General features: G+C 45.7%; 1 protein-coding gene across 1 annotated transcript; it reads left to right on the plus strand.

Moving 5' to 3' along the window:
- Positions 1 to 2,999: 2,999 nt before the first annotated feature.
- On the plus strand, positions 3,000 to 20,773 carry CHRND (cholinergic receptor nicotinic delta subunit). The gene is made up of 12 exons (XM_007429367.2): positions 3,000 to 3,079; positions 4,825 to 4,970; positions 7,820 to 7,864; positions 8,509 to 8,618; positions 11,259 to 11,414; positions 11,678 to 11,793; positions 12,989 to 13,189; positions 14,189 to 14,300; positions 14,715 to 14,829; positions 17,555 to 17,765; positions 18,816 to 18,934; positions 20,396 to 20,773. The coding sequence occupies exons 1-12, from the start codon at positions 3,028 to 3,030 to the stop codon at positions 20,576 to 20,578; spliced, it is 1,566 nt and encodes a 521-aa protein (XP_007429429.1). The 5' UTR covers positions 3,000 to 3,027; the 3' UTR covers positions 20,579 to 20,773.
- The last annotated feature ends 6,892 nt before the right edge of the window (positions 20,774 to 27,665 follow it).

Consider the following 27,665-nt stretch of genomic DNA (forward strand, 5'->3'; position numbering starts at 1 on the left):
AATTCCCTGAACCTAGTTCCCGTATTAATCCATTTTCTGGGCTTGCATGATACATTGACCCATAACTTGATCCAAACAGGCTGAATTCTCAGCAAGGGTGAGACGGAAGGGGGTATGGGTGCCAAAAAATCAAGAGGCCAGCTTCGATTGTGCGGCCACAGCCACCATCTTGACTTTTCTGACCCCCTCTTTGCCCACTCCTGATTCACATGATGCAGGAGCCCCCTCCAACTCCCCATAAACCAACCTCAGTATGTTGTGGGAATGTAGAGTTCCCACTCCCAACTCCAAAAAGACCCCAGCCCAGCTTCTGTCACCCAAATGGATCCCCCCGGTTGCGTTCCTCCTTTTTTGCCCTTTGTTAAAAATCACCACTCCCTTTTTCCTGCATTTTCAAGGGTAGGATGGAGGTCAACCAACGTATTCCCTTCCTTCCTTTTGCCCAGCCTGACTTTCCCCACAAACGTTCTTGAGTTTGCCAATGGCTATTTTCCAAATGTCTTGTTTCAAATCTCTGAGCCTTCCTGCCGTTTCCTTCTTGCCTTCTCATTTCTCTTCAACACCCGAGTGGCCCCTTTTCCTACATACTTGAGAATCCATTTCTCTGAAGTTCTTCCTTGGGGCCTCTAATGGCAATCTGGGGCGATGTCCTCGTTTGCCCCCAGCCATAATACAAATGTGCCTTGACAAGGTGGTTTCCTGCTGGGGCCCCATGACAATGCCTTCCTCTTCTCTTCCACCCACAAGGGAGACAAACTTATGTTGTCCTTCGCTCCACCAATGTCCTAAAGCAGTGTTTCTCAACCTTGGCAGCTTGAAGACGTGTGGACTTCAACTCCCAGAATCCCCCAGCCAGCAAAGCTGGCTGGGGGATTCTGGGAGTTGAAGTCCACACGTCTTCAAGCTGCCAAGGTTGAGAAACACTGTTCTAAAGAGTCATTTCCCCTTTCTTCCAACACCTTTCAAGCGCAGCTCAAGGCTTGTAAAATCCATTAAAGGTTCCTTGGAGGGAAGGCAGGGACCGGCTGCAAAAGAACCGCAGCCAGGCAGTCAGGAGAGAGATCCGCAATGGAGACAGCACAGTTTATCCTTGTCTAGTTTTCTGCAGACTTGACTGTAGGAGGAACACACTATAAATTTGATGGGGGGAAATGCCCTTAGTGTGATCTCCCCCTCTGCCAGGCACACTCGCCCACGAACAAAACATGACAAGTAATCATGGTCCTATTGATCCAGCGGGGGGAACAAGGGAGTTTTCTTTAGTGAAATGTGTGTGTCTGCGTGTGAATGAAAGAAGAAAGTCCAAAAATGAGCCTGTAGATACAAAGCCTGCAGATCAGTCAATCGGGGGCTTTCCTGGCGGCTGTCAAAAAAGTCACGGTGGTGGCTGTGATGGCATGCAAAAAGGAGTGGGGCTTTGATCATCTGGTTGAAGCCACCATCTTGAAGTTCTTTGACCCTCTCCCCCATGGGAACATCCCTGGGGTCAATCCAGATTACCAAATTACTGAGCCAATAAGGGCAACCTGGAAAGAATGCCAGGTCTTCTAGGAAATGTCAGGTGTAAGTGTCAAGTGACAAAGGGACCTTGGATGAGCAATGGCCCTACCTATTTGGGAGGTGGGGAGGGGGATCCAAACTGTGCTTTGATATTTGAAATGGACACTTTTCATCCCAGGCGATCAAACAGATCAGAATATAATGGTGAAGCAGCATTCAGACAATATACTTCACCTATTCGGTGAATTTAATCCTTTTCCAGGTTGAACTAGAAATGAACCCCAAGGGTTAGGTTTCCATAATACGCAGTGTTTCTCAACCTTAACAACTTTAAGACGTGTGGACTTCAACTCCCAGAATTCCCCAGCCAGCATGCTGGCTGGAGAATTCTGGGAGTTGAAGTCCACACGTCTTAAAGTTGCTAAGGTTGAGAAACACTGCACTATGCCAAAAATGATTAACCTTGGTGAACTTTAACTGAGCTTAGCATGTTGGATGAATCCTGGGTTTTCCTTGACCCAATAAGACTCATGTGTGAACACTGCTACCCAACCGTAAGCTAGAGAACCTCATTTTAATCAACAAGCTAGGGTATCCATAGGGAGGTGTCAGATTTGGCAAGATGGCAGAGGAAATGGGATGAAACCCCCAAGCACAAAGAGGGAGGAACTCCAAGATATATAGCCCCCTCGCTAAGGGTCCTCTGCTTTAAACATAAACCCAACCAATGTAAAAATGAAATGTGGAGATTTGTGGCGGGGAGATTTTAGATTCTTGGGCAGAAACAGATGCTGATCAGAAATTTCTGGGAGAAATGGATTGGAAACGGGGGGAGAATTTTAAGCGGGTTTCTGGCTGGAAAGTTTTTAAAGTTTTACCATTCTTTCAGGCTCTAGGCAGCTAATCATATAGGAATATATAAAATACTCCCAGAACCCCCCATGGAGATATAACATTAAAAAGCATGCGAAACACCTAACTGGCCTTCTGCAGGCATCCATTTCTACCACCAAGTTAACCCTGGTGCCTCACCCCATCTGCTCTTCCTTCATTCGGTCATGGCAGAAACCCACACCCAGCAACCTATGGGTCCTTCCACATAACCCATTTGACCCAGTTCTTGCCCTACGCTATGCCGAGCGTCAACTCACCCAACTGGCTGGCTTTAAACCAGATGTTAAGCCCCAAAAGACAGGCCAGGGTTACCCAAGCTGAGCCCACTGAGTGATGGCATCTGCTAACATTTCACCCAACCTGGTTTGGCGGGTTGTATGAACGCAGCCAATGTGGAGCAGGCAGACCAGTTCTGCCAGCTCATTTCTCTCGAAGCAAAAATCCCCTTGAGTTCAGAGAGGAAGGAAGGGGTAGGATGCCAGTCTCTTGTTTCCCAGGCTGGCTGGTAATTCTCCCTGCCCCCAGGGCCGGCTGCTGTTGTCAATCCACGTTCCCAGCTCAAACTTCCACCCAGCCCAGCCAGATACGCACAGAGGCAGCGGAGGGACAGGGAGCAGCCCAGCCGGTGCCAAGATGTACGATCGGACGCTGCAACTCACTCTGCTCTGGGCCCTCGCCTTGCCAGGTAAGAGGCCCCAATCCCACCTGATACCCGGGATGGGGGCACAGACGTGGCCCTAAGGGGAAACTATCCCATGCTTTGCAAAAAACAGCTTCAGACAACCCCTGTATTTGGCATTTCTGAATGGCTGGGACACTGTCTTTAGGAAGGCATAATTCTGAAACCTGGAAATTGACCTAGAATAATCGAATCCTGGGGTTGGAAGGGACCTTGCAGGTCTTCTAGTCCAATCCTCAGCCCAAGGCAGGAGTCCTCAGACCATCTCGGACAAAGGGTGGTCCAATCTTTTCTTGAAAACCTCCAGCAATGGAGCACCCACAACCCTGGAAAGCAAGACTTCTTATCAGGGAGAGAAATCAGGAAAATGCCTTCCATTTTCTCATGTACTTTTTACATCTGAGGGTATAATTTGGGACCTGAGGTTAAAGAAGAGTTTGATTTGAGATGTATGTTGCTTTTCTTGATTTAGCTGTGTGCAAAAATGCAGGGTAGAGCCCCCCCCCCAAATGCTTTTGTGTTTCCTTATAGAGAAAGCTATTGTATGTCATCTACAGGGGTGGGTGGATCACGGTGGGCGGGTCCCACTTTTGCACGTTTGATCTGCCCACCTCCTTCCATAATTTCTCCTCTGATCACTGTCCCCCAAGCACAAAGACAACTGTTGTGTGCACCTGTGTGTCTGTGTGTGTCTGTTTAAATAAAATCAGAATCGCAGAATCTTCCAAATATTCAATAGCACTTATCCAATTGTGTATCCAAATATTCAATATCATTTACTGAGCCTTCCTTTTGTAATAAGAAACTTCCTGGGTTTGTGAAGAAAGAAGCTGAGATTTTAGCCAAAACTTGAATAATAGTTTTCCTGAGGTTAGTTAAGGAAAAATCTTGCATAAAAGACCTCGCTGGCCACTGTAAAACCAAGGACCTCAGTCACGGAGAGGTTTCAGCCGAAGAAATAAAACGAATGGCTCCGTTTTATAATGTGCCCACTGTCAAGTATTTCTAGCTCCGTCCCCTTAAACTGGGAATGACCGTAAAGCACATTTTTGGCATTGAAAAAGTAGAATTCCATTGTAAATAATGTTTTCAAAGAGAAAAGGTAGATAGATTTTCAGAGAAAGGTATGGTGTGCTTTGGGTACACAATGCCCAATGATTACAAAAAAAATCTCCTGCTTGCATTGTGCAATATGTTCAGCTTCACCGATGATAACCTTGGCTAGTTTTTTCCTTAGGAGTTAGGCGATCGTCTGAACCCAACCCATGCCATGGGCCACGTGAAGTGAATGAACTTGAGCATCTGTTATAGAGCAGGAAAAGGGGGTACTTAAAACATCTCTCACAAGCCACTCCTGCCAAGTGTCCCCCAATAAAAGTCATTAAAGATGGCCGCTACCAGTCAGGCTAAACCAGTATGTCTCAACATTGACAACTTTAAGATGCGTGGACTTCAACTCCCAGAATTCCCCAGCCAGCCATGCTGGCTGGGGAATTCTGGGAGTTGAAGTCCACGCATCTTAAAGTTGTCAATGTTGAGAAACACTGGGCTAAACCTTTGGACAGAAAAGCAAAGAATCAATGCAATTGTGGGCCTTGTGATCTATAACAGTGTTTCTCAACCTCAGCCACTTTGAGCTGGGTGGACTTCAACTCCCAGAATTCCCCAGCCTTAGTTGTTTTGGCATCTTCCAGACAGTGTCTCCCCAACAGCCCGGCCTGCTCAGCTAACTTCTCTCCATATCCTTGCAGGTGTCCTGGGCGTGAACATGGAGAAGCAGCTGATCGAGTTTCTTTTCAAGGACAGACAGTATGACAATAAACTGCGACCGGTGGTGTCCAAGAACGAGACCGTGACCATCTACCTGGCTTTGACCCTTTCCAATCTTGTCTCCCTGGTGAGGTCACCTGCAGCTGTTAGTTAGCAACCACGGCTGTCCATCGAGAGAGGGTCAAAAAGGTTACAAAAGTCAAGATGATGGCTGCTACCGTGTGACAGATGGGATGCAAAAAAAGGGGGGGGCTTCAATTGCATTGCTGAGGCTGCCATCTTGACCTTTTTGATCCCCTTCCTGTGGACACCTCGGTTAGCAACTGTTAATGGGGCATTGCTGTGCAAAGAGGGAGTGCATGGATCTCTTGCCCTATCAGCCACATCCATGGGACGCTGGCCATCTTTTTTTGCTTCAAGGGTCTGCAAGTCAGTTTCCCAATGGGCCAGCATGATTCAAATGGAGATTGTCTTTCTAATTTGTTTTTTTACTAATTAATAAACACTTTCCTTTAAGGTCCCCTTCCGCCTCCTCCAGCTGGGCTCGCCTGAGGCCAGAGTAGCATTTGCCTAGCATGCTTAACCCGGTTACTGCATTGAGTCATTTTCTGGATTTACCCAACATATGGAATCATAAACTAAGTGGGTAGAGGAAGTTGGAACTCCATTCTCAATCAAACCAACCATTCAGCATTAACACTAGCCAGATTTAGCAAGGGGTACCTTACTTTAGGAATACAGGGAGTCCCCCAGTTTAAGAACAAGTCCCACTCCCAGGGTCTGTCCTTAAATCGAATTTGTACATAAGCCAGAACAGAATGATTGTATAATATTGTATAAGTCAGTGTTTCTCAACCTTGGCCACTTTAAGATGTGTGGACTTCACCTCCCAGAATTCCCCAGCCAGCATGGCTGGCTGGGGAATTCTGGGAGTTGAAGTCCACACATCTTAAAGTGGCCAAGGTTGAGAAACACTGGTATAAGCAGTACTGTGTAATGAACTCAAACCATTCTGTATTTAACTCGAATCGTTGTGTATTTAACTCAAATTTTGCTACAGTAGGCTCCGTTCGTAACTATGGGTCGTCTTTAAGCCGGACGTTCTTAACCCGGGTGAACCTAGAGCTGCTGAGCCAGAAAGTAGCAAGTTATGTTTTAATTGTGCAAACTCAACACACACACATTTAGTGGCTGTGTTCCAACAATGCTGTTAACTGGGCCAGTTAAATCTTCTGGGAAGGGAGTCAGCCATGGGCCTATCAGAATTCTCTAGGAAGAACACCAGAAGGCTTGGCCCCATAATCTAGTATTCAAAGATATACTGCCCTGAACGTGGAGGTTCCATTAGCCTTTGACTAATATTACCTTCTTCATGAATGTTTCAGTCTCTGTTTAAAACCACCCCAGTTAGGGGCCACAGTACAGGGGTCTGACCTTCCAGATTTCTTAGCATTTGATCTTGCCGCTGTGAATTCCATACATGAATTAGGTTTTGCTTTTGGGGGATCTGTCTTAAATCTACTGCCATTCCAAAAAGGTCACACGGGCTGGCTTCATCCAACCCCAAAGTCCTAGCAGATGGATTTGCACAACATGCTATGAATGGCAAGTGATGACCTTGGCTTGTTTTGGAGGGGTTGTGTGGACCCACCCCCTTACTTACCCTGTGGTTTAGTGCCTATTAGGAAATGGATCAATTGGGCAATGAGGTTAGTTGTGTGGCATGAACACAACCCAGATGTAAGATTTGCCCGGCTTGAGCAATCCAACGTCTGGGCTTTTCTCAACACTGTTGTCCAGAAGGGCAGATCAGCTGGAAGTCTTCAGGACTGGGACAAACAAGGATCGTGCAAGTAAGAACTTCCTCTGCCCCTTGGCTCGAGCCCAGCCTCTGGCATTCCAGCTGCCCCCGGAAGCCTTTGCCAATTTCTGAGCCAAGCCAGCCGCTGAGCCCTTCATGACAGCATCCAATTTATAGCAGTCAATCCTTCATTCTCCCTGCTCCTTTCCTCCCCGCTCTTCCCACATTCCCACATTCCTTCCCCGGCCAGCCAGTCGTCCTACAGCAGTGTTCAAACAACCGACTTGACCTAGTTGCTGACCCAAAGCATTTTCTGGGTTTGCCCAAAGGCCTCATGGCTGGGTTGGCAGAAGACACTTATGTCTTATGTGGGTTAAAGAGCTAAGGAGGACTGTGTGCGCACAAGGAGTGACCTTCGTTAGTTTGAACCTTGAGTTGTTTGCTTTGTGGCTTACTGTGTTGCATGGACTCAGCTGAGGTGCTTAAAGTTATACTTCTGTGTATTGTGCGAACCCAGAAAATGGGTTCATTCCAAAACCAGGCTAAGTATATTGTGTTAACGCAGTCAACCAGATTGAGAACAGGAATCTTGTGGCAGCGAGTTGCAAAAACTTATTGCTTGCTAAGTGAAATCCATTGAACTGGAACTGATGAAAAAGTGCTTGGATTGACCCCTTCCATCAGGATAGACAAACTTTTATTTAAATATAAGTAAGTAAAATCATATTTTCTTCAAGTCACATTCGTCACTTGGTGACTTCCTGGTGAAATCCATCTATGTTTATTGAGAATAATACAGAGTTTATTGTTGAGTTGCCCTTTGCCTCCTCCTGAGATTTTTTGTCAATTTCCCAATCTAGTTTACAGGCTCTAGATTCCCTGGTGGTCTCCCATCCAAGCACCAGTTAGGCCTGCTCAGCTTCTAAGCCCAGAGCAGGTACATCTTTTTTTCTTTTTTCTGGATGTCCAGGTAGAACCCACCAAAGTCTTCCAGGCATCCATGAGAGATTTCCTGTCCTTTTCATCTTCCACAACATCCGCGTCCCTTAAAAAGGACGCCCTTCTCTCCGCTGAAGATGCTCCCACCGAATACAATGCAGATTCATTGTCAACTTCGGAAGCGTCTCTTTTCTTGAGTGTTGGCTCTAACCATCTTTCCTTGCGTGTCGTTACAGAAAGAAGTGGATGAAACCCTCACGACCAGCGTCTGGCTGGAGCACGTGAGTGACACCAGTTCTCCTGATGTCTTGGCTGATTCAGATAGACCAGGGTTTAATGTATTGTCGAAGGCTTTCACGGCCGGAGTACGATGGCTGGTGTGGGTCTCAGCAGCCACTCGTTAACAACTCAATAGAAGGAAAAAACCCTGCCTAACCCCCAGGAAGATACACACATATCGCAACACCAAAACAAGCAGCCACTTGTTAACCCAAACCCCCACCCACCCACCCCCTTCAGGCACCCTCGCTGATCTCTATAAATACCCACAAAATGGTCACATCATCCTGGGCACAGAGAGAACTTCTCCTGTCTGTGCTCCTGCCCTTTGAAGATGCCGGTCACAGATGCTGGCAAAATGTTAGGAAACAAAACATCCAGAACACGGCCACACAGCCCGGAAGACCCACACCAGCCATAGACCAGGGTTTCTCAACCTCAGCAACTTTAAGACGTGTGGACTTCAACTCCCAGAATTCCCCAGCCAGCATACACTGGCTAGGGAATTCTGGGAGTTGAAGTCCACACGTCTTAAAGTTGCCGAGGTTGAGAAACCCTGTGTGATAGACCAAGCCACCCCTTTTCTGGGTCAGTAGCATGTGTGAATAGATCTTTCTGACCAGGGTGCGTTCCTGTTTTATATCAGAGCTGGGTGGATCAGCGGCTGCAATGGAACACGACTAAGTACAGTGTCATCGAAGTGCTCCGCCTCCAGCCAGAGATGTTATGGCTACCTGACATTGTTCTGGAGAACAAGTAAGCATCTGCAGCGGTGGCCAGAATGGCTAACTTCTGCTGGGTTCTGCATTGAACAGCCGTGAGCTTTGCAGACATGAAGATCGTGATGTTTTGCTCTGCTCTGTGGGCTTTCAGACGAAAAGGGGTGCTTTGCTACTGCCTTTTTCCAAGACATTTCCTGACTTCGAGGCTAACCTACAGCCCTGGGATTTTCTGATAGTCTCCCATCCAAATTTTAACCAGGTTCCCCTATGCTTAGCTTTCAGCGAAGTGCAGCCACAGCGGATTTAAAGGGGAAAAAATGGGGCTAAATCCTCTCCGGTTTGCAAATAAGCACATGTGCACAGAAACAGGACAATCTGACTCAGCACTAAAATTACAGAAGGAGAAGAAAATGCATACTTGGCTGCATTCCCATTGCCCTATTAACCTGGTTACTGAATTAACCTGTTTTCCGGATTCACAGAATACACAGAACCGTAAACTGACTAACAACAACAGTAACAAAAGCTCCCTTTGCACATGTCAGTGCACAAAACTCCAAAGGCATTAAGAGTAACAGCAACCTAGGCAAACCGATGGGGTCAGGAAAAAAACCGGTTTTTTGAAAGCAGGATTTTCTGCCTATGAAAACAGGTGCTACGGGGAGGGATGAGGAAAGAAAGCAAGGAAAAGGAGCAACTGGAACATGTTGTCTATTTAAGGTGGGTGCAGCGAGCTCTTCAGGCCTGTGCCACCTCGCGCATCCATTCATCCTTTTCTTTGCTGACTCCCTTTTGCAATGCAAGTCTCTACTGTATTTGCACAAGACCCCAAATCAGGTCAGATTCACAAAGTCCGAGTAGATAAATGTGTGGAGTTTGCTAAGCCTCCTTGGGCTCAGCTGAAAAAATCTGGGTGACTGTTGGAGGCCCCAACAAGTTTTGGTTTTCTTTATCTCTTGCTACCAGTTGGTTTTTTTTTGAAGTCTCATAGCTCTAAAGCTTGATTCGTGTAGGTACTGAGTTGTTTTTTGGCTTAGTAAATGAACCCAGCCATTGTTCAATACATGGGCATCCACTTGGGTGTGTGTGTGTGTGTGACTTCACTTGCTGTATGACACTGTTGTGCAAATGATGCAATTTTGCATCAGTTGCATCATGACTTCTGACCTTATTTGCATCATCTGCACAACAGCATTGTGGGGCGGGGGACGTTATTTTAGTTTTTATATTGGACTCCTGGATTCAGTAACCAGGTTAAGCCCGTTATATGAAGGCAACCTTAAAGTTGAAGGCTTTTAGGGAACAAACTGACATTGTGTAAACAAGGTTTGGTCAAAGTGGGACTGCATACGAAATACTGCAGAGCAGGTGATTAAGAAGGGCGACCTCTTGAGATAAGTCAGCTTGGCATATCCATCAATGGCTAAGAAATACTTTCAGTCTTAGGTGACAGGCTTGGCATGTTCTTGGCCGTTGCTGCTCCCAAGGGCCGCTGGCGTCCTCTTCTCATTGGCAACTAGCCAGCGGTTCCTGGGAATTTCCTGTGCAAGATACTCAGCACTGGATTGTAGCGTTGCAATGGGCTAATCGTAATGATGATGATCGCTCAGCACTGATCATCTGAGGAATTCAAGAGCAGACAAACACGGACGCAAATTCCAAACAGAACATCAGGTGCCCATTTGTGAAAGGGAAACCACAGGGGTGTGTCTCCAGCCATTTAGGAAACTGGACCATAAGGAGATCCATGGCTAAGAAGGATCCTGGTCAAGTTCCTTTTTCATCACAAAGTTCTTGCTGAGGACCTCAGGGTGAAGGGAGCTGTTTTTGGGGGAGCAAAGTCAAAATGTGCCCTGTGCCCTGACCTTCATGTAAACACTAGTCCTTAAAGAAGTGGAGCGCTAACCCTAACTTCCCTTGATCTCCAATGCAAATATGTGCTGGAAACATAACCCTAGAATAAAAGCGTAAGATAAATCTAGAACTGCGACTAATCCCAAATATGTGGCCTAGTGTTTATTGTGACATTCATTTAAATAAGCGTTCTTATTGAAACTGAATCTTAATTCTAACTTCACCAGGTTGTCAGTGGAAACCTCTACTGTAATTCTAACCCAGAAGAAAGTCACAACGATAACATCAATCTAACACTAGCACAAACCAGGAAAATTCTCCCTAATATTTATTGTGAGACTGCAGCTCCCGGTCTCACAATAAATACTGGGGAGACGTTTCCTGGTTAGTGGTACAGAACCCCAAATTCACTATATCTTCAAAGCAAACATAAACTCTAAACCTAACCCAGAAGAACATTTCAGCTTTAACCTCATCTTATAGCTCTCACTGTAAGAATGTTCCTTAATATTTACAGTGACGTTAAATTAAATAACACTCTTCCGTGAAGAACCCGAACTTCTCCCTATCTCTGGTTGACAGCTCTTCCTAATCTGTCGGCCTTCTTTCTGATGGTGCTGGACCTCTGCTCCAATCATCCCCGGCAACAGGCTAGGGATTTCAGGACTGGAGTGTTGGATCAGGATTATGGAACTAGAGTCCCACGCTGCTGCAAGGGACTGGTTGGGAAAAGGTGGATGAGGATGAAGTCGACGAGACTACCACGATCTGGCTGGGAAGAACGATCCCTTCCAATGGCGCCTTTCGTTCCTTTTCATAGCAACGACGGAAACTTTGAAATTGCGTACCGTGCCAATATACTGGTGTACTCTTCGGGCGAGGTGTACTGGCTACCGCCTGCCATCTTCCGCAGCGCCTGCCCCATCAATGTCAATTACTTCCCCTTTGACTGGCAGAATTGTACCCTGAAGTTCAGGTAAGCAGCTATGAGAGATGCCACCATGGATACCCTCTGGATAAGTCCAAAGGGAAAGCCCGAGCCAGGGGGTCCATTGAACCCAGTGCTTCTCAATCTTGGCAACTTTAAGCTGTGTGGACTGGGCTAGATTTTTCCAATCTGATAAAGCTACCTGTTAAGCTGCTTAACAATCCACGGGGTTGGGTATTTGCAGAAAGGGCTCTTAGCGGTCTGACTTTTGTAGCACGGATGCTACAAGGATTTCTCTTCGTCTTCACCAGCTCCCTGAGATACAATGCGAACGAGATCGACATACAGATCATGTCCAAACAAGATGGTGAAAACCAGCCGTGGTACTTTGTGGAATGGATCATCATTGACCCGGGAGGATTTACAAGTAAGGACGCTTGCAAGCTGCGGTGTGGTGAACTTGGCTTTCCTATCACACAAGCCATTGTTTGCTTAAGCGTGGCTTGCAGAAGCAGCCCCAATAGGCTGGATCCTGACAAGCCATAACACAGGATTTTCAAGTCCCAGGAACAGGGCTCAAAGAGCATCCTTAGCTGAATTCCCACAAACCACAATGTGGGTTGGTGCGACATAAGGTGAGCCAGACTTTGGAGTCAAAGCAATGTTCAGTTTATTATGATATATTTTTTATTCTTTATTCAAGCACTCCTTTGCCTTTCTGTTCAGCTGAAACTTCAAGGGTTGACAGGCATCAAAAAAGGGTGGGTCTTCAAGCGCACGGTCTCAGCCGCCCCCTTGATTGTTTCATAATTTTTTTCTTTTTTTATATTATATATATGATTCTATATATAATTTTTATATATTATATATATATATAATTCTATATATAATTTTTATATGTTTTATATATAATTCTATATATAATTTTTATTAAAGAAATTTTTAAAAGAATAAAAACCATACCGATTTGAAAGAGAAAAGTAAGGAAAGGAAAGGAATAAGTAAGTGAAAAAAAGTGCAAAGAAAGAAAGAGAGAGAAGAGAGGAAAGGAAAGGAAAGGAAAGGAAAGGAAAGGAAAGGAAAGGAAAGGAAAGGAAAGGAAAGGAAAGGAAAGGAAAGGAAAGGAAAGGAAAGGAAAGGAAAGGAAAGGAAAGGAAAGGAAAGGAAAGGAGAAATGATAAAGAAGCAGCTTCCAGTCTTCTTTCTAATCACCAGACTTGATTGTTTGGACCCCTTGCAGCCAACCCAACCGGCTGTAAGGTCAAAACGGCATTGTGAAATTGTAAAAAAAAAAAAAATTCTAAAAAGTTTTAGAACAGAGAAAGACCAATTACACCTATAAAGGGGCCCAAATTTCACCGGCACCTCTAAAGGGGGAGGCCAGTGACTGCTCCGTCAAGAGGCTTCCTTGTCTTTTCCACGTGCAACGGCTGCATGGCTGAGTTTGGGGCAGCTAAGGGTAGCTCTCTCCACCCCGTGTTGGACCACAGCTCCTCTAATTCACAGACTGCCTGGGGATTATGGGAATGGTTGGAAAAGTCCAGTGGAACAGCTACTTTAAACTGCTTTGCTTTCCTGGCTCATGCTGTCTCTGTGTCTCATTCTCTCTCCACAACCCTCAGGCAATGGCGAATGGGAGATTATTCACAGACCAGCTCGTAAAAACATCAACCCGCTTGTTTCTCGAGAGAGCAACAAGTACCAGGACATCACCTTCTACCTCATCATAAAGCGCAAACCTCTTTTTTATGTTATCAACATTGTCACTCCCTGCATCCTGATCGCCTTCATGACCATCCTCGTGTTCTACTTGCCGGCTGACAGTAAGCAGTCCCCTTGGGCGTCCCAAACTTTCAGCTGATGTTCAGTTATGCCTATCTACATATACACTTTTATAAAACATGTCCGTCTCTCTGAGGCGGAAGTACCCTTCTCCTGGATTTGGCCTTTCCTGATTGCTTGTAAAAAATTCTTTTTGCTTACGCGATTTTTTGGCTTCCAAATTGATTGTGTGGCTTTGTTGAATCACTTTTGCAATGAATAATGGAGATGTCATCACCTTGCATTTAGTTCCCAGGATTTCCTCTCCTCTTCCAGCCTGTGTTTTAAAAAAAAAAAATTGAAGATGCGGTTGTCACAACTTGTGCATTGTGGGCTTTTTGAGGCTTTTGTGCCTTTAACTAAAGGCTTCCTATGAACAGATACACCTTTTCAAAGCTTTTGTCCCTTTAATTAGAGGCTTCCTACCTGTAGCTTTAGCTCCTTGCTACAGCAGGACCCCTGGGGTATATATTCCAATTTGCCCACTAATTAATCAGCTCTACTTTCTCAGTGTGTATGGGGAAGTCCTTGTTTACTCTTTCTCCTTTTTCCTTTCATTTTTTAAATTGCATTTTAAAATCCTGCAATAACAAAAGGGAATCAGTAAAACCCTACTGCTTCCTTCCTTTGTGGAGAACTGAAGGGGCATTTAACAGTGGCATTTTCCACCCAGCCCGTGGCCTAGCTTGGTGGTGATCATTCCAGACCCAGAAATCTTTGCATGACGTCACCTCCCCACCTACCCCCAATTCATAATGGAGCAGATGACAGATGACATTAGGTGGGGGAGCAGGGAATAAGAATTAAGGTTAGGGGAATATGTTGGACAGCTGATGTGTGTGGAGAGAAGGTGGGTGGGGGCTTCTGGGAGTTGAAGTCCACACCTCTTAAAGTTCCCAAGGTTGAGAAACACTGTCCTAGAGGCAACAGATCTAGGGAATGACAGAGGTGCCAAGAATTGGTGGAGGTGTTCTGAGGTGCAATTCTCATCATTCTTTCAGGTGGAGAGAAAGTGACCTTGGCTATTTCTATCCTCTTGGCTCAGTCAGTATTTCTACTGCTGATTTCGGGGCGCCTACCTGCCACCTCCTTTGCCATCCCACTCATTGGCAAGTAAGTCTCCCAGATCTTAAATCGAGTTCCCTAAACTGGGAACCTTCAGATGTTTTTGACTGCGACTACCATCATTCTTTAGCCAGATACCATCAAAGCCACTCTGGCTGGAGAGGGATAAGGTTTGGTTTAACACTGTTTTTCCAACCTGGCAACTTTGAGATGTGTGGACTTCAACTCTCAGAATTCCCCAGATAGCCATGCTGGCTGGGGAATTCTGGGAGTTGAAGTCCACACATCTTCAAGCTGCCAAGGTTGAGAAACACTGTCATAATCCATGTGATGAACTTCCCACCGTCCCAGCAGACGCTTCAGAACTCTCTGAAGGCCCTTCAAAGGGGAAAAAAGAATGGGAGGTAATAATTTGAAATTATCCCCCTTGACTTGATCAATGCTCATCCATACCGCTGATAGGTACCTGCTTTTCGTTATGCTTCTCGTGACTGCCGTCGTGGTGGCCTGCACCGTGGAACTCAACATTCATTTTCGGACACCCAGCACCCATGTCTTGTCTGAACGGACGAAAGAGGTAAGAAAGAAGGAACTATTCAACAGAGAAGCAATCAAGGGTATCTGCAGAGTAGGGTCAAAAAGGTCAAGATGGTGGTCATGACAGTGCATTGCACATGAAAAACAGGCAGACTGCGCTGCCGTGACCACCATCTTGACTTTTTTGACCCTACCCTGCAGGGATGAAACAGTCTTACTATATTGGATATTTCCAGCGTAGTCCAACAGAGAGAGGGTCTTGGTTTTTACAAATACTGAACCCATCAAACGCTGAAGATTTAGAAATCCAACTAGTAGAGGGCCCTTGTGCATGAACTGAAGTGGAATTTAATGCCTTGTTTACCTCCAAGGGCTGCAGGAATTTGTAAGGCTGACACTGCCACTTTATGAACACTAATTGGGAACGAGTCCTAGCCCTGGGAACATCAGAAGCTGCTTTAACCCAGCTCTGCTTAATTGGTGGTGACCCTAAAGGTGCTGAACCGGCTGCTTCCATTCACACAACATGCTAAACCTGCTCCTTTGTGGCTCTTTCTAGCACGTGACCCAAATGTAGGTTTTGGACTGCAAATAAACGTTGGTTTATTTTGTTTATTTGGTTTTGGTTTCATTAACAACTCAACACAAAAAACCCTGCCTAATCCCCAGGGAGATACACACGTACACTGACACCAAAACAAGCAGCCGCTCGTTAACCCACAACCCCCCTGCCCCCCGCAGGCACCCTCGTTTATGTCTATAAATACCCACAAAAGGGTCACATCACCCTGGGCACAGAGAGAACCGCTCCTGTCTGTGCTCCTGCCCTCTGAAGATGCTGGTCACAGATGCTGGCGAAACGTTAGGAACCAAAACTTCAAGACCATGGCCACACAGCCTGGAAGACCCACATTAGCCAAACTTTGGTGGATTGTATTGTGTGAACGCAGAAAACAAATTCATTCAGAACCAGGTTAGGCGGGTTGTGTGAATGCAGCCGTTGCTCCTCCAGCCCAGCGGGGCCCGCTTGCCAGGAACCCAGGCAGGAAAGGGTGCAAATGTTGGCGTCTCCTCAGGCGGCGAAAGCATTCGTTGGGACAGAGGTCTGGGAGACGGTGTGGAGGTTGGCGGCAGCTGCTTCCAAATAGCTTTTTAAATTCCTCTGGTTTAGGACTGTCGCCTTCCTGAAGGAACCCAGCTGCCTCTTGGCACTCATCACAGTGCAGGAGCATCATGTTCCCTAAGGCCCAGCACATGAAAGATGGGCAGATGAATGGCTTTGTAATAAAGGCCCTTCTCTCGATCAGGGAGCCGTCATTGTGCCGGGAGTGGGCAGCCTCTGCTCTCTCTGGGCCTGAGGAAAACGGGGGGGTAGCAACTGAGCTCTCCAGACCAGCATCGGCGGGACCCAAAGTCTGAAGGCTCGGCCACGTTCACCGCAGGGCATCCCAGATGAGCTCAGGGGCATCGAAACTCAGGGACCATTGCCTCTAGCCAGAAAACTCTGCCAGGGGACATCCCAGGATAGCTTAAAAGCTGCAGCTGAGCAGGTCAGGAGGGGTCCACGTCGAATCAAACAGACGGGGCCCATGACTCAGGAGGGCCTCCCTGTTACACAGCACGAGGCGAGTACAGGACCACCACCAAACTGTGTTTTCCCAGCTAGGCCAGGCCAGGCCAGGCCAAAGTCTATACCTGGGGTATCCAGGGAGAGGGATCAAAAAAATAAGATTGGCTGTCATGACCATACCCCTTGTTCATGTGCATTGGGACACCTTTAAAAAAGAGGCAGGGCTTCAATTGTGTTGTGACAGCCATCTTGACTTTTTTGACCTCCCGTGGATGCCTCTGCTTGGAAGGTTTCTGGCCCGTTCCCTCAAGATCCGCCAATCCTGGGTGACTTGAGTTTTCATAGCTGGGTTGCCTTGGAAACAATGAAATCAGATCACATCAATTACAGTCATAGACCAGCTTAGTCGGAAGCAGTAATTTTGTAGGCGCCTGGAGCTTGGCAGCCGTATTATGAAAAACCAGCATTTTGTGGCTTTTTTCCCAGAGGTACAGAACTTTGTTGGAGGGGATGGGGCAAATGTGAGGCCAAACTGTCGGCCGGGGTTTTTCCCAGGTATACCACCCCTTGCTACTGAGGGTCAATATTCCCGTGAAATAAAAAGCAGGAAAGTTCCCTGGTCTCCAGTTGAACTCAGAGTCTCAATTCGCACAACCTGTTTGATGCCGGGACGGAATTAACCCATTTTCTGGGTTCTCATAATTTACAAAACCCACAGGGGGCTCAGTTTCACAACACGCAAGGAAACAAACTGGGATTAAAACGAAGCAATCATAGGACGTTGTGCACTGATGAGGTGACCTAGCTGGGTAATGAAACGTCTGCAAGCCAACCGCCAAGCTCAGAGAACACCAAGAACTCCACAGTTCAACCCTGAGCTACAGAGGCTCTCTTTTACTGGAGTTAGGGGATATTTGGGGGTTCACGAAAGCCTAATATTGAATGAATTGCAGTTCTTACATTTGATTCTTATTTATTTCTAACACTTGCCATTGTTTCTGGCATTGCTTTGGTTTTCAAAGGGCCTATTCTGGCACACACAACTAGCTGGCTACTTCTAGTCCACTTTGGTTTACTTTGGCACTAGAATGGGAGACTACCAGGAGATCTTTCAGCTGCTGGCCAGACTGGGAAGTTGAAAAAAAAAAAACCTGGAAGAAGAAAACCTCCCCTCTCCTCCTTTCTCTATCCACAGCTCTTCCTTGACACCCTTCCTCGCCTCCTGCACATGTCCAAGCCAGCGGAGATTGATCTGGAGCCACGGGAAGGCCTGCTGATCCGGCGCAGTAGCTCCGTTGGTTACATCGTCAAGGCTGAGGAATATTTCACCATTAAGTCCCGCAGCGAGCTCATGTTTGAGAAGCAGTCGGAGAGGCATGGCCTAGCTAGCCGGATCACCCCTGCCCGTAAGCGCGAAAGGGGAAGGGGAGCGGCAGAGAAGTCGGTGGTCATGGTTAAGCCTCCATGCCCAAGGGCAGTGTGGACACCACTGAAAAAGTCCTCTAATCCAGCATCAACCGATGACTTTACATGCCCTAGTTCACATCACACATGAAGACAATGGCTGGGTACCCATAACTTGCAGAATCCTAAGCTACTCAACCCTGTTTTAGCTATTTTGGTGTATTGTGCAAAAATCCGACACTTCACACCACAAGTTTAACTGGGCCAGGTGGAGCCACAGCAGATTAACTGGCTAGTTTAACCTCTTTAACAAAGCCCCCTGTCTTTCATGAACTTATAGCAGTGTTTCTCAACCTTAGCAACTTTAAGATGGGTGGACTTCAACTCCCAGAATTCCCCAGCCAGCCATGTTCACCCATCTTAAGTCCACCCATCTTAAAATTGCTAAGGTTGAGAAACACTGACTTATAGTTTAAGAAGGGTGGGCTCCAATGGGGATTCCAGGAATACTGGAACTGGCACAGAACTCACTGTGTAGGAGTTGATTCTCACTCTGACAAAGGTTCAAAAGACTTAAATAAAATAGCCGGCAGCAGGCTTCCCTCTTATCAGCAAAGAAACCTGCCAGTTCACCAGATCATGGGAATGCTGTTTGAAAGAAAAATCAGAAAGTCTCCACCATAATGTCTGTGGTCACTGACTGCTTCTCAATGGAAAGTAATTCAGTTTTGCTGGAACTCTTGTAACCCCGTCCCTTTCATCTCAATAAATCTTATTAAAGAAAACTCTGGGAGAATCTTGCTTGGAAAGGATTACTTTCCATTTGAGGTAGAATCTGATGGTGACTCAGTGGGTCTGCCATCTCCACATCTCTTCCTGGAAGCTGAGACTCTCATTTCAATTCTTTTGGAACGGATGAATTTTGGAATTGATGGTCTTCGGTAGAAGCCCATGTTTTGCCTGCAAGATCTTAGCTGCTTTGCACAAATCATTGCAACTCTCTAGATCTCCCCACTCCCTGACTCACAGCTTCCTTCTTTTCTGCCCACTAGGACCAAACCCCCACGGGGCAGACGATTTGCAAGAACAGCTTTACAATGAGATCAAGCCAGCGATTGCTGGAGCCAACTTCATTGTGAAGCACATGCGGGAGAAGAACAACTATAATGAGGTAGGCGTGTCATGCATTTCAGGATCACCAACTTATCCTGACTTCCTCAGATCTGTCATAAACACGACGATGCTCTGCTATCATAGTGCAGAAGGATGGGGTTCATTCTGGCTGTGGTTGAGAACAGGTTTTCCCAACTGGGTGCTTGCAGTAGGGAAACGGGTGGAGTATTCAGGAAGCTGGTCTCTTAGGACCTCTGCCGAACCACCAGTTGGGGACAGTCTTCCTTAGTTACTCACTTTTGAAATTAAACATCACCCCACTGTAGTTGGTGTGATGCGTCTTGTTCTTTCCAACCTGATTCGTAGCCATTCCTTTTTTACTTACTTTTTAACATTTTAAAACTTTTTTTTACTTACTTTTCTCTTTTCTCTTTCTTTTTCACTGTTTGCACTTTTTAACTTTAGTTCGGTAATTCTGGAGCAACTAATAGGCACTTTCTTTCCTGCTCTTAAAAAAATTAATTGCTTCCTGTTCTGCCTCCTATGACCGCAACATTCCTCAATGGTCAGTTCCTGTTCTGTTGTGGGCAAAATTCTAATAAAAATTTCTACTTTCCAAACTTAGTTAGCCTTAGTTTTTTGGGGGGGGGGGGAATAATAAAACATTCTAGCAACATCAAGATACATTTATATTTATTAATTGTTCAAGGTGTCCATTTATCACTGGTGGAAATCATGACTGAGGATGCTAATAATAATGTTAATGCTAATAATGAAAATAATAATAAAAAAGTCATCAGCGGTCAGTTGAAAAGGCAGCTTTACTTGGAACAGCTTGCAACCTGTGACAAAACCTTTAATACCATCAAACAACATCTGCCTATCCCAGGTCCTTGGGAAGGATTCAAAAGGTGGATAAAAATGCCAAACCACTCTAAATGTCTGGCTGACTCTGCGAACAACAACAACAATAATACTTTATGAGCCATTCTAAATTTCCAAGTTGAGCCTTCACATCTGTTGTTGCTACCATTCTGGCTGGCCATGTAAAGGCTGCATTCATATAATACGTTGAATCAGATCAAGACCCAGCAGCTGTATTCATACAACATACTAATCCTGGCTCCTTTTAACTAGTTTGTTTGAGGGGCTTCATGTGTGGTACAAACCTATTTTATGTTTCAGGGCATCGTGTGAATCCAGAAAACAAACTGACTTAGTCACCAGGCTATGCATAATGTCTGAGATGAAGGTAGCCAAAGTGACTTTTATCACGCAGATGGTGGTCAGTGCTTGGCAGGGATGGGGAAAGCCGGCGAGAGGCGTGCTGTGCTCACACAACTCACTTAACCTGGTTGCTGAATTAAGCCACTTTCAAGCTGAGCGTGCTGTGCCAGCGCATCCAGCAGGCTTTTCCTGCTGTGGCGCTGGGGGCACGCTGCTGTGGAGTTGATCCGGGGTGTGTGAGCGCCTTTGGGTCCTTCCCAATCCTGTTATTTCAACGTATCTCCCCTTGCAGGAGAAAGACAGTTGGAACCGCATTGCCCGGACCGTGGACCGCCTCTGCCTCTTCCTGGTCACCCCCATTCTCAGCCTCGGGACTTTATGGATCTTCTTGGTGGGAATCTACAACCACCCTCCTCCCCTACCCTTTGAGGGGGATCCTTATGACTACAGTGAGCATAACAAGCACTACCACTAAAGCCAAGGGACCCCTGTTCAGAGCACCAGCACCGTTGATCAGGAACATCTGTCGCAGCTGCCTGATTTGGTGGATTGGGACGGGTGATGATGCTGACGCTGGCTGCGGCTCCCCCACCCCAAACATCTGGAGTGTTGAGCTCCCTTAAGTTATTTCTGATTTTTGTGGTGGTTCTGTTCCCTAAGGTTTAATAAAGGCTGCTTCCCAAATGGTGTCTCTTGCAGGGTGTTTGGGAAAGGCTCAGAAGGCTCAGGGACTTCCTCTGTACTGAAGATTAAGGGTTCCTGTAGGCAGGGCAGGTCCAGCATCACGACCCAAATTCTTGCAGGTTTCGACCCAACACAGCCCTAATCTTGAAGATGACCTGTTTTATCAGTATGGGGAACAGCGCCATTACTTTTTTTTCAGGATTGAAAGGAAGGGAAAAGAAAGAGAAAGCTAACATTTTTGATTGCAGGTAAGTTCTGAAAAAAGGAAGAGAGAGAGCAAAACTCATTCTGTAAGTTTCGGTGCTTTTCGGTTCAGACTGGAAGTATCCAGCAGAAAGGGTATCTGCAGGGCAAAAACATCTCAGTTTTGGGGATTTCTTCACCACTGTTCACGTAATGTTAGCTACTGTTAATTCAAATCAGTGTTGCATATTTTCTGAGCTGAAAGGAGAGAAGAACACACAGTGAGTTCGCTCACAATCCCTCAATCTGGGTATTGAACTGCCCGATTTTATGGGGTTTAGACAATATATTGAATCATAAACTGTCCAGACTGACTGGGCTTGAATAGTTTTTATTAAAAGATTTTGCACATATAATAAGAAATACATCCAAAGAAAAAGATACAGTAAATGTGAAAGAGAAAAGAAACAAAAGGAAAAGAGCAAGAAAAAAGAGAAAGAAAAGTACAGAAAACATGAAAAGAAATATAAAGAAATGCCTTCCGATCTTCCTCCTGGTAGTTGTTCATACAGTTCTGATCAAACCTTTCTCATCATTCCTTTCTTTCTATAGCCTACTCTTTCTAACCATCAAAACCATCAGTCACAAAATCATCTTCTTCCTTATGCAAAAAGTCCATAAGGGGTTTCCCAGACATTGATGAATGTCAATAATGACCTTTCTCTAATCGAAGAAGTCAGTTTGGCCACCTCGACAAGTTCTGTCAATTTCACCAACCATTCCTCCGTGGTGGGTAATGCCCAATCTTTCCATTTCTCTGCACTGAATAATCTCGCCACAGTAATCAAATCTTGAAATAATCTTCCATGACTCTTTTCGAACTGGGTATCCATCAGTCCCAAAAGGAAAAGTTCTGGCTTCAATTGAATATTCGTCTTCAAAATCCTCTGTATGAATGTGTGCTTTTGAATCCATTTTTTTTTTGCTTTTTTTACATGTCTACCAAGCATGATAGAATGTCCCTTCATGTTGTTCGTATTTCCAACATACATTTGGAATACCTTTATACGTTCTGGATAATTTCTCTGGCCTCATGCACCAATGATACATCATTTTATAAAAATTCTCTTTAAAACCGTAACGTAATGTAAATTTCAACCCTTTTGACCACGTATTTTCCCATTGATCCATCTGTATATTATAACCAACATTCTTAGGCGACTTTATCATACATTCTTTACCCCATTCTTCTTCCATTTCAAATTTCAACAAAAGTCTATACATTTTAGCAATTACATGTTCATCATCTGTACACAATTGCACTTCAAATTCTGCCTTTCTTTGCTCCATACCATGAGTCTATTTATCCATTTTAAATATTTCTGATAGCTGTCAATGGGAGAACTATGGACAACTATATCCTTCTGCCATTAGTTATTCTCTTAATTTAATTTTATATCCCCCTGGATGATTCTCCAATAATTCCTGGTAGGTTAACCATTTGTCTTTGCCTGTTGTTTCTCTTCTGTAAAATGTTTCTTGTGCTGAGATCCAGAAAGGGGTTTTCGGGCACAGCCTGGGTTTATATCTGTTCCATATCCTCTGTATGGCACATCTAATAACGTGGTTTTTAAAATCTTTCTTTTCTTTTCTCTTTCACATTTACTGTATCTTTTTCTTTCAATGTACTTCTTATTATATATGTAAAATCTTTTAATAAAAGCTATTCAAAATGACAGGGTTTGAACAACACTTTTATGAACAAAGAATAACCACTGTTAGAGCTAACTAAGTAAGCCATGAATGCATTGGTTAGATTTTAACTGATTTGGTTCAATGTGTCACACAAACAGAACCACTATAGCTGTGTTTCTCAGCCTTGGTGACTTGAAGATGTGTGAACTTCAACTCCCAGAATTCCCCAGCCAGCCTTGCTGGCTGGGGGATTCTGGGAGTTGAAGTCCACACATCTTCAAGTCGTCAAGGTTGAGAAACATCGCACTGTAACAGCTCTAACAGAAATATTAAGGTTGTTTAATAACTCTACCCCAATCTAGCCCTCCCCAGATATGTTGGACTTCAGGATCCAGGACCCCAGGAAACAAAATCCAGCTTGGAATGTGGTTGAATGCATTCAGAAGTTGTCAGAGAGCAGAAATCCATCTTAACACAAAAAGATTTGGGCTTCTGCTTTCATCCAGTGCTCTAATAAGGATCAACTGCAGGATCTCAGAGCTGTTGGAGAAGGCAGTTGTGAAACAGTTTGCTTTGTCTGAATTATTTTAGTTCAGACATTCCTATCTGCTCTTCGACCTGAACGGTGACAATGTAAGAAGGCAGGACATTGAAGGAAGAGCCTATGGGGAGGGAAGAGGTAAGGAAGACAACCCAGACACAGGTTGCATACAGGGAGTTCCATTTAATGTTTAATTAATGAATATTGATAAATATTTTTAGTTTTAAAAGTATTAATGAATGCTTTTAAATGAAAGGGAAGAACATTGCTGCATTCACGCCACATGCTTCACCAGTTACAATACCTGAATCTATAAACTACTCAAATGGGCCAGTTGCATGATGATAAATAAAAGCAGAAGAAAAACCAAGTTAAAATTAACCAGGCTTAGCATATTGCATTTATTGTGCAAACCCAAAGTGCAGGTTAATAAGGAACTTGGTTAAGCATGTTGTGTGATTGTAGACAGAGGAAGAGAGCTGGGGACAAAAGAGGTGTCATAAAAGGCCTGAAGGTCCCGCCTTTTTGTACCAGCCCCGCCCACTCCTGGCTTTAGCCCCACCCACCCTATGACCCCAAAGAGGGCCTGGAAGGAAAAAAAGTTTGCAATAAACTGTTTGGAGCATTGGGCTTATTTTTAACAGGGGGCCAGGCTAGGCATGCCTCCCGCCAGCTGCTGTGCAGGGAAACGAGGCCAGGAGGTCAGGCGGCAAGCAGAGGTGCTCAAGCCCATCAGGAAGCAGCTCTTGGGGGACAGATCCCATTTCATAGGAAGCAGCTGAAGCTCCCTGGCCTGGAATGCAAAGCCTCGGGGTGGGGCAGGGGAGGGACAGCTGCGGCCGGAGGGTTTCCAGGATGGAAGATGCAAACGCCGAGCTGACTGCTACCGTGAGCCACCTAAATACACAGCCACGGAGAAGCCTTTGTGGGGTGGGGGGCGGGGAGACCTCGCTGGAAAACAAGGCTGAAAGAATGGTACAGAAGGCAAACTCTTGGTCCTGGGGAAATTAATTCAGTCAGATGGATGTAATTGCTGTGTTCCTTTATCAGCCATGGGGGGAAAAGTGGCATTCAATTCTTCGCTTTATAGTGTGTTGACACAACATCTCTGCTGAATGAAGCATTTTACTTATTTGTTTAAACAATTTCTATAACACCCCCCCCCCCCCCGTATCTCACGACAGGGTTTGCATGATACAGTACGGCATATGGTGCCCAAACAGGCCATCTTAATTCACCAGAACCAAATCAGAACAAGGTTAAGCCTAAATCCAGCTGAATAAGCAGTGTGAAGGCAACTCCGAGGCACAATTGGAGGCTGGAGTTTGGGAACGAAAATCCCAAACTGAAAGTGAGATTGCAAGATGTTTCAGGAGCTGAACCTCCTCTGTGACTCGAAAACTAGCTTGATGGCCGTTTATTTGATGCGACTCCCCCCAAAGAATCCCGGATAATCTGAGGTAGTTTGATCGAGCGCCTGTCTCAATGACTCTGATTTGGCCTTGGAACAATATCCTCAAGACAGATTCCTGCTGGCCAAGAACTGGGGATACGTCGTCGTCCCAGAAAATCTCGTGGGGTCCAATTTCGGGATGGCTGCTATAAACCTGTCACCTGAAATCTCAGATCCTTGATCTCCAGTTGAACTCAGGGGCTCCATTCACACAACCTGTTTGATGCGGGGACTGAATGAACCCATTTTCCAGGTTCTTAACATTTACAAAATCCACAGTGGGCTCAGTTTCACGACACGCAAGGAAAAACACTAGGATGAAAATGAACCGATTATAATTTACAAAACCCAGTTTATCACAGTGGGCTCAGTTTCACAACATGCAAGGAAACAAACAGGGATGAAAATGAACCAATCATAGGATGTTGTGGGAAGGCAACGCGAGGGTTTAAATCAGCGTTTTTCAAACTTGGCAACTTTGAGGTGTGCAGACTTCAACTCCCAGAATTCCCCAACCAGCGTGCTTTTTAAAATTATTATTATCTTTGGATCCTTATTTCACCTCCTTCCCCATCTCCAAGAGCACTGAGAGGTGAATGACCCCTGGATGCCCTTGCTATGGTTTGGACCAAGGTTCTCCAATTCTGGGAGCTGAAGTCCAGACGTCCTGAAGTGGCCAAGTTGGAAAAACATTGAAATTGTAAAGGACTTGAGAGCTGAACTTGGGGAATATACTGTATGACCCAACAGTTCAGGAGGGAGTTGGAGAAGAGATTACACAGTCCAGAGACTGAAGGGAGAGTGAGAAAGAAACTCAAATTAAGTTTACCTTGATTTTTTTATTCAGTATAAGATGGGGCTGAGAAAGATTTGGGTGCCAGGGGCAGCCACAACAATGGCTACTGGCTTCCAAACAGCAACAGTGACCACTTGAGCCCTACCCCTTTAAATGTGCATCCCTCTGGTCAGTCCCTCACGCCCTAGTCATCTCCCGGATAGACTATTGCAATGCGCTCTACGTGGGGCTACCCTTGAAGAGTATCCAGAAGCTACAGCTGGTGCAGAATGCAGGGGTGCAGGCAATTTTGGGTGCCCCAAGGATGGCACATGTAACACCTCTGTTGCGGGAACTGCATTGGGTGCCAGTCTGCTTCTGGGTCCAGTTCAAGGTGTTGGTTATCACCTTTAAAACCCTGCATGGCATGGGACCGGGTTACCTGAGGGACCGTCTCACCCCCATTATTTCGACCTGTCCCACCTGGTCAAGCAGAGAGGGTCTGCTGCGGACCCCGTCGATGGAAGAATGTCGACTGGCGGGGCCCAGAAGGAGAGCCTTCTCTGCCGTGGCCCCCGCTCTATGCAACATTCTTCCCCCAGAGGTGAGGCGGGCCTCCACTCTCCCGGCCTTCCAGAAAGGGCGGAAGACCTGGCCCTGCCAACTCTGGGGGAGATGGGTGGCATACAAATGTAATAAATAAATAAAGACGGGCGGGGTGAGAAGGGATATAACCACCCCTGGGGGTGGCTGGCGCCTTGAAGACACTCCCCAAGTCTAATAGTTAACATCAATTCCTTGGAAGCTATTTATTTTCACAGAGGAATCTTCTTGTACTTTAATGTATTTTAATTAATGTTTATTCTATTCTAATTAATATTTATCCCTTTTATTGTAAACTGCCCAGAGTCACTCGACAGTGAGATGGGCGGTGACAAATTTGAAAAATCAATCAATCAATCAATCAATCAATCAATCAATCAATCAGTCAGGCAAGGACTTCCATCTCTTTCTTACGCTTGCCATTCTGAAGCCAGTGAGCGTCACTGTAAATGCCCCGTAGGATAGGATTTCAAATTTCTGCTATTATATTTACAACAATAAACTAGCCTTCCTGGAATCCTGCAGCATCTGTTTCTTGACTGGGCCTACCTTGCAGGGCTGGCATAGCATCGCCAAATACCAGGGTCCAGACGATGCCGAATAATATGGGATGTCTCTGAAAATATGCAGTAGCTTATAATCCATTTCAAAGGTTTCAAGGTTGGGAAACAGGGTCTCATTCAGAAAAGGACCCTTGTAAACCGGTGAGGAATGTTTTGTGTAGAAATGAAGTGCCGAAAAAGATGATCACCTCTGAGTAGCTCCTCTACATTCTTTGACGGCATTTGCGCAACTTGCCTTTATTTGATTATTTTACTTTTATGACGGCTATTGTTACTTAATAACTTTATTTGGTTAACCGTGATGAATTGTATAAACCACAATGGGCAGAGTTCAGGAGCAGGAGGGGTGAACTGGAGCCACATCTCTGGGAGGGGACTGTCCGAAGGCGTAAGCCCTGTGGAAGTTGGTTTCAAGTTAGCTGAGAAATTGCAGTTGGGCATTCCAGGTTTTCCTTCTGCCCACTGTAAGGAAACTGATTCCTTGTTCCCATTTTACAGATCGGAACACTGAAGAGGAGCAGCGACCACCCCTACAACGTCTGTCTCCTTTGGCAATGTCTGAAAAGTGGGCAGATCTTCCCCCCCATCAAGTACTGGAGGACTGTGATCTTTTCGTCCTGGATAGTGCCAGCCTTGGCAACTTGGCAAAGAATCAGAAATCTGGTAGCCCCTTTTCCGATGAACAAATTTTATTCAAAGGCAAAGCTTTTGTGAGCTGTAGCTGTATAAAATAAAATTCGTTCGTCGGAAAAGGGGCTACCAGATTTCTGATTCTTTTTGCCATTGTCGACGAGTGTGGCTCTCTCCGACATTGCTACCTTGGCTAATTCACTGCCTAACAAAGTTGGCCCTGGCATTTTCCCAGCCTTTCCCTCCCCAGGACAGTCTCCCCCCCACATAAGGGCTTCACTCTATCCAGTGCTCAGAGAGGGTGATGGAAACCGGCAGTCCTTCGAAGGGTCCCTCCCTCGAAGGCCAGCATTGTTCCCCAGCGATGGGCTGCGAGATCATCCGGGGAACAGCTGACAATGCCCAGCTCAACAGCTGAGCCTCAACTTTCTTGGA

The sequence above is a fragment of the Python bivittatus genome, unplaced genomic scaffold, assembly GCF_059951505.1.
Source record: "Python bivittatus isolate LINGU-HERP-01145 unplaced genomic scaffold, Pbiv_v1 ctg000980_np1212, whole genome shotgun sequence".
Lineage (NCBI taxonomy): Eukaryota > Metazoa > Chordata > Lepidosauria > Squamata > Pythonidae > Python > Python bivittatus.